At 40.2% G+C, this 10,504-nt stretch overlaps 1 protein-coding gene across 1 annotated transcript in view; it reads right to left on the bottom strand.

Moving 5' to 3' along the window:
* The window catches only part of CCS (copper chaperone for superoxide dismutase), a 57,115-nt gene that overhangs the window by 1,626 nt on the left and 44,985 nt on the right, over positions 1–10,504 (bottom strand). The window contains exons 7-8 of the mRNA XM_018569790.1: positions 8,780–8,857; positions 1,993–2,096 (exon numbers count right to left, since the gene is read on the bottom strand). Of these exons, the coding sequence (XP_018425292.1) occupies positions 1,993–2,096; positions 8,780–8,857 (182 nt within the window). The remainder of the gene's footprint in view (positions 1–1,992; positions 2,097–8,779; positions 8,858–10,504) is intronic.

Genomic DNA, 10,504 nt, shown 5'->3' on the forward strand with positions numbered 1-10,504 from the left:
CCCCCCCTCCCAAAAGGGATAGCGCAGTCCGCAAAAGAGGTATAATACGCATCTTGTTATAGGACTTCGCTTCACTAATGTGTACATACGTTTGAAGGCAAGGAGCCCAGCGCAGTGCACTTAGTACTCACAAACCGGCAAACGCCTCCACACACTGTGAACCTGTGAACATGTCTCCAAGCCCATGAGAAGGTTTTCATACTGACGATTTTACCGCTGGTCCCGATTCAACCCAACTACGCTCTGCTAGAGCTTTCCTCGGTTACATCCGACACAGGGAGACAGATGACAATACCTAAAACACACACATCCTAGAATAAAATGTCCACATAATTCCATATAATACAATTTCCACAACACTATGCCTACCTGATCTGCAGTCCCGTTTTGTGCATTGTGTGTTGCAATAAAATGATGTAGGCATACATTTAATCTCAATGCAACATACTACTCACTGCAAAGTATCCCAATGCTTTTCCATGCGCTGCCCTACAAGGTTGAAGTAATGTTTTTTTTAAAAGTTAAAAAATAAAAATCAAGATGCACCGCAGCACACCTGCATAACTAACGCACACCACAATATGGTGCACACTTTTGCATGCAGCCACCACCCAGCAGGGAGCAGAGTTGCGGCAGCAGGAGGGGTGGAGATTTACAATGGATAGCGGTTATCCCCAACTTGTCAGTTGCTGATCACAGCTGTTCATTTGCAAACCGAAGTCAGGGGGACCCTTCTGCTATAAGCATATGGTCGCTGAAGCAACCATGAGCTTATAGCAGAAGGGTAAATGTAGCCAATGTAAACCAAGTTTTTGTTCCGCCATATGCCTAACGTCTGTGGCAGGGAAAGAGTTAAAGCATACCTAAACCCAAAAACAAAAATGTAATACACTGCAGCTTACCAGTCCTTAGATGTTTAGATCCTTAGATTTAATAGAAAAATTAAGAAAGGAGGGGCATAGTACCCATCAATGCCCTATTCAAACAAATTGTACAATATAATTCCCTATATCATAATGAAATATAATATTAAACAAATTAATAAATTACACAAACCACATAAATATCAAAATAATCCATAAAAATCCCATAGAAAAGGGACAACATATCAAATATCAAAAAACATAGCTAGATTGATATAATGTACTATTTCGTAGATGAATGACAATGCCAGCAGACAATGATATCAGGTATATAAATCCATCAGAAAAATTGCAGCAAATGTGAGTGTATCCCAATCCTCAAGGGTAGTCCCACATGGGGGAGCTCCAAACCTGTCCATATGAGAGTGTATAACGCTTTTTATATATATCAGCAAAGTTAAGATGACTGCATGGAACATATAGACATCGCAACTTTACCATGCTGGATTGGATGTAGATCAGTACATCTTGGGGGACGGGATCCACCACGTCCTCTGTTCTACCTCTGTGTACAGCTGCCAATGGTATATAGCTAATTATACAAACATCCTGCATGTTGTCCAATATGCCAATATTTAATATGAGCTAAACAAATCTGAATGGAACAGTCTCACCATATTCATATGCAGCTCCCAAAGTTCCGTGGGTCAAAAGGCTTTGGGAGCTGCATATGAATATGGTAAGACCGTTCCTTAGATTTAAGTTTTAGTTTTTTTCAGACTATGGTTTACTTTACTTTCACCTGGTAATCCTGCCAATAACAAACCTTGGTGGCTAACATTGTTTTATGCTTCCAGTTTATGTCTGCGTACATTCAAAAGAGGTTTGGGAGTAGGCAGGTATAAATGTTTATTGCATAAGAGACAAAGTATGTCTTTTCTGCAATAAAAAAAAGCCTGCCTGCTGGCAGTTCAGATTCATTTTGATTCTGTTAGTGGCTTTATTTCTTGTTAAATATATTACCCTTCTCTACCTGTGTTGAAACGTTAAACATTAGAAAAACTTTGTTTTGTACATTCTTATTTTTCACAATAAAGTACTGTATCTGTTAAAAAAAATAAAATATTACCCATTGCTTGAGTTGCCTGTAATTTTAGAAAAAGGATGATTTCCACGTCCAAGATCATCTTCACCTTCATCTACTACTAAAGAACGTCCAATAACATCCCAAACCTGAAATAAAGAGAAATTTAATGATAAGGATTTCTATTGCTTATACAGTACAAACTGTTCTAGCGGAGTAAGAAAATGTATGGGACAAATTTGATCTGAGAGTTAAAGCTGGTCTACAGAACAATATACCATTTAATACAGTTATGTATATATTAAAAAAAAGGAAACACATTTTTGAATGCACCAAATGCTGCCATAACAACACAGGTGCCAGATACTGTTTTATAGCCATCACACATGAGTATGGAAGTGAGCAACAGGTTTTTCCATCCCCCTGACCCCAGCAGCTTCAGTAGTAAATTCAAGTAGTAAATAAAGAGAGCTGCTGAGGTGCCACCATCACACAATGTAGAGCTGCAATAACTAATCGATTTAATTGTTTATAATCGAAAATGAGAAGTGTCAACTGTTAGTTGATTGTCGATTAGTTGTTTAATGGGCTCTGTGTCCCCTCTGATCTCCGCTGCTCCCATCTGGGATGGGAGGCACTACAAACCCCTGCAGCCTGTGCTCAGCAGTGACATTTTGTCCAATTTTGGTGTGTTATTTTAAATAAACGTTTAGTTATTTTATTATATTGACTTGGAGTTTTTCAATTAAGATTATTTTAAATCCATGAAACTAATTAAAATATCTAATATCATACAAACAGTTATTACAAAAAAAAATCTGTTGCGGGAAGTGCGTTGTGGTGCCCTTCATTTCAGTATCACCACCAACGCGCCTCCCGCTCACAGTGTGATCTCCTGCACTGGAACGAGCAGTACAGCAATGCCATGCATTCCAGTGCGATTACAAAAAGTGTGCATGCAGTTTTAATTCTGAAGTAAACTTTATGTTTGGAACACTCCATTTGTGTATTTGATTTTAAATATAAGATGGTATTTTTTGTAATCAAAAAAATAATCGGCCATCTAATTGATTATGAAAATAATCGTTAGTTGCAGCCCTAACACAATCCAAAACAAATGTCTTACCAATTATCTCAATTAGCCCCTGAGGCTATCAGAGATCCAAATCAGAGCAAAATTGAGCCTTCAAGTACTGATGCGAAGTATAGGTAATTCTGGGCCTAACTTTTAAAGGTCTTATTCCCATATATTATAGATCTCTATAAAGAACACCTCAGCACAGAAATGTATGAAATTCTTTAACCACTTGAAGACCAGGGTGTTTCACCCCCTTCCTGGCCAGGCCATTTTTCAGTATTCAGCGCTGTTGTACTTTGACTGACATTTATTCCGTCATGCAACGCCACACAAAACTACTTTATTTTATTTACACACTAACAAATGAAAGAAGGAAAAACATTAAAACCCTCACAGGACCCTGTGCCCAGTATTAATTAGTTCAAGAAAATATATACAGAAAATTCTTGAAATAGTGACACTCTCAGTATTTCCTATTGATAAAAACATTAGCCAAACATTGATTCTTAAAAATAGACTGTTTAAGATCCTGAATAATCCTCCTCTCATAGGAGCTAATTATTCATCATATTTTCGAAGATAGAATCCATTCTCAACAAAATTGTTGCATCGTTGAGCTGTATATACAGTATATCCACAGAATAATCTGAATATCATTTCACATGAACCATAGGAATAGAGTAATAGCCCATTTAAACAGCCCCAAAGAGTACTGTAATTGTCAAACTGTACCCACGCAGACAAAACGCATTTGACAACAGCATGGCGTCTGCTACAGTGCCTTGCTAGTGGTGTACCCCTAATTTTATTTGAGGCAGTTTGGTATTAAGGTGTCCAACCACGATGTGATCATCAAAAGATTGGGGATACTTAATTTGATGCTTTGTAGAGTGAATCAACCTACACACTGAGAAGCATCAAATCACTTTAGTGATGGCTCATAGAGGGTCTGGATCAGGTTGACATGGTTTTCATTGAGAGACTGATCTAAAATATTGTATTTTTTTTGGCATTTATGTGCTATAGTTTTTCATCTATATATACTGTGGACCATTTGGCTATGTTGCTATAAATGTATAAACTCAGCATAGACTTGATAATTCCAGTAAATGGGGTACCACCCTATTCTTATATTTCATATGTAATGATACTCTGCCAATACTGTGGATATTTATACAGTTTGATGAGTTAGTTAGTGTAAGGACTTACCTTAAATCATGCCTCTTAATCACATCATCATCTTCTTTAGTGTAGTTTTCAGATGTCCCTCCAGGGCCGGTGCGGGTCTGCGATCCAGCACTGACTCCTCTGATGTCCCACGGAGTCTGTGCGGGCGCACGCTGCTCCATAGATTTACCTTGTGTCTCTCATCGTCTCCCGGCTGAACATCTGAACTGCGCATGCACCCGCCCCAAGATCCTTTGCGGCCGCCTGAGACTCTTCAGATGTTAGGACGGGAGTGTGCGGCAAAAGACACAGGTAAGTTTAAACCTGTTTGAAAACGTGTTTTTTGTTTTTTTTTACGTTTTTGCATATATCTACTGCTTGCTAGCAGTAGATATATACAAAAACACACTAATAACCCTTTAAGGTTTCTTGGCTGTCGCTTGGCAACTCGAAGTTTCAGCTCCCTCCATAAATTTTCTATAGGATTAAGGTCTGGAGACTGACTAGGCCACTCCATGACCTTAACGTGCTTCTTCTTGAGCCACTGCTTTGTTGCCTTGGTGGTATGTTTTGGGTCATTGTCATGCTGAAAGACCCATCCACGACCCATCTTCAGTGTTCTGGCTGAGGGAAGGAGGTTCTCAGCCAAGATTTTACAATATATGGCCCCGTCCATTGGCCCCTCAATGCGGCAAGGTCGGCATGTACCTTTAGCAGAGAAACAGCCCCAAAGCATAATGTTTCCACCTCCATGCTTGACTGTAGGGATGGTGTTCTTAGGGTCATAGTCAGCATTTTTCTTCCTCCAAACACGGCGAGTCGAGTTAATGGCAAAGAGCTCAATTTTGGTCTCATCTGACCGCAGCACTTTCTCCCAATCGTTCTCTGAATCATTTAGATGTTCATTGGCAAACTTCAGACAGGCCTGTACATGTGCCTTCTTGAGGAGGACCTTACGGGCGCTGCGGGATCTTAATCCATGGCGATGTATCGTGTTACCAATGTTTTGTTTGGTGACTGTGGTTCCAACTGCCTTGAGATCATTGAAAAGCTCCCAACCATGTAGTTCTGGGCTGATCCCTCACTTTTCTCCTGAGGCAAAATCTTGCATTGAGCTCCAGACCGAGGGCGATTGATGGTTATTTTGTATTTCTTACATTTGCGAATAATCGATCCAACAGTTGTTTCCTTCTCACCAAGCTTCTTGCTGATAGTCTTGTAGCCCATTCCAGTCTTGTGCAGTTCTACAACCTTGTCCCTAACGTCCTTTGACATCTCTTTGGTCTTGCCCATGGTGGTGAGGTTTGAATGGAAGAAAAAGATTCTGTGGATAGGGGTCTTTTATATACATAACGAGTTGTCGTTAGGAGCACCTTCTTAAATTGACAGGACTAATCTGTGTACCACATAGCCAGTCTGTGGGAGCCAGAATTATTGTTGGTTGGTAAGGGATCAAATACTTAATTTTACTCACTGAACTGCAACTCAATTTATAACATTTGTATCATGTGTTTTCTCTTTATTTTTGGTTGATATTCTGTCTCTATCAAATTAAAATACACCCATGATAAAAATAATATAAAACAGAAGTCATCAACTTGCGCAACTAGATCGATTGTTTATGGACCATTTATTGATAGTATCAAAGGAGCTCCAGTTATACTGGTAATTAATCCAGAGAAGATGTGTGCACTGGTCCTGCAGCCTGGTTAGTTGGATAGGGAAACATCCATGTAACAGCACTGTTGAAGAAAACATAAAAACCAGCCACAACCGTGCTCAGCCACTGGATCAGACCTGTGTCTTCCAGCACAGGTGTTCTGGAATCTTTCTGGAATCTGAACTGCGCATGCACCCGCCCCAAGATCCTTTGCGGCCGCCTGAGACTCTTCAGATGTTAGGACGGGAGTGTGCGGCAAAAGACACAGGTAAGTTTAAACCTGTTTGAAAACGTGTTTTTTGTTTTTTTTTACGTTTTTGCATATATCTACTGCTTGCTAGCAGTAGATATATACAAAAACACACTAATAACCCTTTAAGGTTTCTTGGCTGTCGCTTGGCAACTCGAAGTTTCAGCTCCCTCCATAAATTTTCTATAGGATTAAGGTCTGGAGACTGACTAGGCCACTCCATGACCTTAACGTGCTTCTTCTTGAGCCACTGCTTTGTTGCCTTGGTGGTATGTTTTGGGTCATTGTCATGCTGAAAGACCCATCCACGACCCATCTTCAGTGTTCTGGCTGAGGGAAGGAGGTTCTCAGCCAAGATTTTACAATATATGGCCCCGTCCATTGGCCCCTCAATGCGGCAAGGTCGGCATGTACCTTTAGCAGAGAAACAGCCCCAAAGCATAATGTTTCCACCTCCATGCTTGACTGTAGGGATGGTGTTCTTAGGGTCATAGTCAGCATTTTTCTTCCTCCAAACACGGCGAGTCGAGTTAATGGCAAAGAGCTCAATTTTGGTCTCATCTGACCGCAGCACTTTCTCCCAATCGTTCTCTGAATCATTTAGATGTTCATTGGCAAACTTCAGACAGGCCTGTACATGTGCCTTCTTGAGGAGGACCTTACGGGCGCTGCGGGATCTTAATCCATGGCGATGTATCGTGTTACCAATGTTTTGTTTGGTGACTGTGGTTCCAACTGCCTTGAGATCATTGAAAAGCTCCCAACCATGTAGTTCTGGGCTGATCCCTCACTTTTCTCCTGAGGCAAAATCTTGCATTGAGCTCCAGACCGAGGGCGATTGATGGTTATTTTGTATTTCTTACATTTGCGAATAATCGATCCAACAGTTGTTTCCTTCTCACCAAGCTTCTTGCTGATAGTCTTGTAGCCCATTCCAGTCTTGTGCAGTTCTACAACCTTGTCCCTAACGTCCTTTGACATCTCTTTGGTCTTGCCCATGGTGGTGAGGTTTGAATGGAAGAAAAAGATTCTGTGGATAGGGGTCTTTTATATACATAACGAGTTGTCGTTAGGAGCACCTTCTTAAATTGACAGGACTAATCTGTGTACCACATAGCCAGTCTGTGGGAGCCAGAATTATTGTTGGTTGGTAAGGGATCAAATACTTAATTTTACTCACTGAACTGCAACTCAATTTATAACATTTGTATCATGTGTTTTCTCTTTATTTTTGGTTGATATTCTGTCTCTATCAAATTAAAATACACCCATGATAAAAATAATATAAAACAGAAGTCATCAACTTGCGCAACTAGATCGATTGTTTATGGACCATTTATTGATAGTATCAAAGGAGCTCCAGTTATACTGGTAATTAATCCAGAGAAGATGTGTGCACTGGTCCTGCAGCCTGGTTAGTTGGATAGGGAAACATCCATGTAACAGCACTGTTGAAGAAAACATAAAAACCAGCCACAACCGTGCTCAGCCACTGGATCAGACCTGTGTCTTCCAGCACAGGTGTTCTGGAATCTTTCTGGACTAAACTGTACTCTGCTCTCTCCATATCCTGATAACAATCTTGGACCAGCAGCTGAGATGGGACTTTCATCTGACAGGCGAGATGTTTTTTTAATATCCTGTAAGTGCATTACTTTTAACCTTATTAAACAATCACTTTTATACTGCACTTAGATCTGTGATCTTTTTTATGTTTTCTTCACAGTGATGATAAAAATGATAGACCTTTCATTTCTTTGTAAGTGGGAAAACTTACAAAATCTGCAGGGGATCAAATAAATATTTTCCTCACTGTATATCAAATAATTAGCTTGTACAGGACAAAGAATCCTTGAAAAATCCAGCTTCTATTTTGGTCTAAAATTTTATAGATTTTTGGTCTAATTTTCTATCAATAAGAGATACGGCGTTTCATTTTCTAAACGCCAGCACAGCAGTGATCTGGTAATTAACCTCTTGCAGTCCCTGTATAGGTAAAATCTAAAGCTAGAGTATGGGAAAATCAGCTAATGTGCTGGCAAGGAGCATGGGAAGAGTAAGCAGGGTGACAAAGAGATTAGCTCATTACTGGGCTGCTTCTCCTTTCACTGTCCAGTCAAAGAGTGGGAAGGTTTCAGGATGACCTAGGTTCAGAGGAGGTTGTTTGAATGATGTTGACATTTCTGGATTGAAGTCAGGCACCCCGGGGTGTCTGGTTTTTAGGCATTGTTATTTTTTAAATGAAAGATGATTTTTTCAAATACTGTCTAGGCAGCTTGCCAGTCACTATACATTCCGCTGCCGAAATGAACAGTAATCACTGCTTACAGATCACTGGGAGCTAAAATTATATTCACAGAACAATGTATGTTCCTCCTTTTGGGAATTTACCATTAACTGCATTCCAAAAACAGCACCAGATACACCAGTCATTGCTGCAGCAGTTCTGTAATCCATTAATATGCATTTTCCAAAAACAGAACTGCTCAGCTTAAGATTTGACTATGTTGTAAAGATTTGTTAGAGGATAATACAGCTCTGCATTAGTACTTAAACATAGGACTAGAATACCACAAAGACTCATTGATGAAGTACAGACAAAAAGTGGCGTATTTAAACAAATCTTTGAAGACTTTATGCGAGATTAAAATATGGATAAAACATCCAAGATTCTTACCTTTACCCTTTCATTTTCAAGTCTAAATGCTGCTCTCCCATCATCACTAGCTAAAATATTGCCCAAATCTCCAACATGCTAAAAAGGAAATGACAACATTTATAACCAAATGGAAGCTGCAACCGAATACTACAAGACTATACTGTAATAAAAATTCTCAAGTGCTGAAAAAAAGGCTGAACTCCAGAAAGCTTAAAATTTTTTTAACAAATGTAGGTGGCCTCCTACCTCTAATATATACAGGATATGTTTGTTTAGTCTACGGGGCTCCAATAGAGAGGATTAAATGCCTTACTACACAGTCCTGTAGGCTTCCTCCTCGCCTTTCCCGGTATTGATGACCAGTGCTCAATGACATGCCTCTTCTCCGGTTGCATTGTCTTCCCTCTGGCCAACATCATCATGTACAATGCATGACCAGTGCTACCACTGATCCTAGATTGCACATGATGAGTTAGAGGTTCCACCCACATTCTGAGGAAGGAGCAAAGAAGACAGGAGTGACGGCTCCTGCAGGACTCTGAAGTAAGGTATTTAATTTTTTTTAAGCTGACCAGAATTCGGCTTTAACATGTCTAGTTTTACAGGGCTCATGCGCACAGCCATTTTTATTAACCTCTCATAAATATTTTTAATTAGAAGATATACCGTTAAATGCTGCATTTCTTGTGAATTAATATACATGCTCCAACATGTGTCAACATGCAATTTCATGCGTCATACTGTGTCAATGTAGTTTCCAAGAGCCACCTGCACTCCTTGCAGTCTTACAACCTCACAATATTAGTGAAGCTTGTGGTGATCGCACAGATGGCGCCGTGCAAAAATCCAAGTAATTGCAGTGAATCACCAGCACACACAAAATGCAGTTTCAATTCTTCTTTGATATGTTTATTAAAGAATGTCACATCATGTCATCAGAGGCCAATGTTTCGGGACCTCGCAGGGGCCATTCATCAGAGCGACATAGTGACAACATATACAAGTGAACACCAAGTATATATTCACATCAGACCAGATGCATGAAAAAACGTCTCATGATGTCATAATGACATAATCTCCTGCCAGAATTCAAATATATACAAATCAAAAATAGTATAAAAAGAACAAACATATGAAAGAAGAACCTATATCCCATAATGGCATTGTGTAAACATCCAAATTCATGTAGAAAACCTATACATCCGAGATTAAAAATCTAATTTGTATGAACAAAGAACTGCCCATTACACCGGGTGGCAAGTATCCCCTGTTGTCATGGAGACGCATGTATCGTGGAGAGCAGGGTGAAGCGGTCAGTGCGATCCTGGACGGGATTCAGAGAGAGACAGCGCATGCGCAGGAGGTGGCAGACCCGCCTTCAGAGTCTCCATGTTGCTAGGCAGCGGTCAGAACGGTGACACAAAGCTGTCAGATGCAGCCGCTGTGGCTCAAGCTAAACATGACAGGAAAGCACAGAGGGGAAGAATAAAGGGGGTGGGGGAGGTGAATCCTCTCACCTATGATGGAAGTTACTTGACCAGTGGTTGTAGGTCATAGTCAATTAATTTTGCTAGTGGCTGTGTGACGGAGTTGGTGCCTGACACAATAGGTTAAATGTCACAGGATTTATGCCCTTGTGTACCTTGTGTAAACTGTATATTACGGTCCATATCCATCCGTATTCATCGCCTGTCAAAAGACAAATGTTCAACCTACTCACCTCATGATATACCACTATATACT

Source organism: Nanorana parkeri, unplaced genomic scaffold (genome assembly GCF_000935625.1).
Source record: "Nanorana parkeri isolate BGI_ZX_2015 unplaced genomic scaffold, ASM93562v1 scaffold1398, whole genome shotgun sequence".
NCBI lineage: Eukaryota > Metazoa > Chordata > Amphibia > Anura > Dicroglossidae > Nanorana > Nanorana parkeri.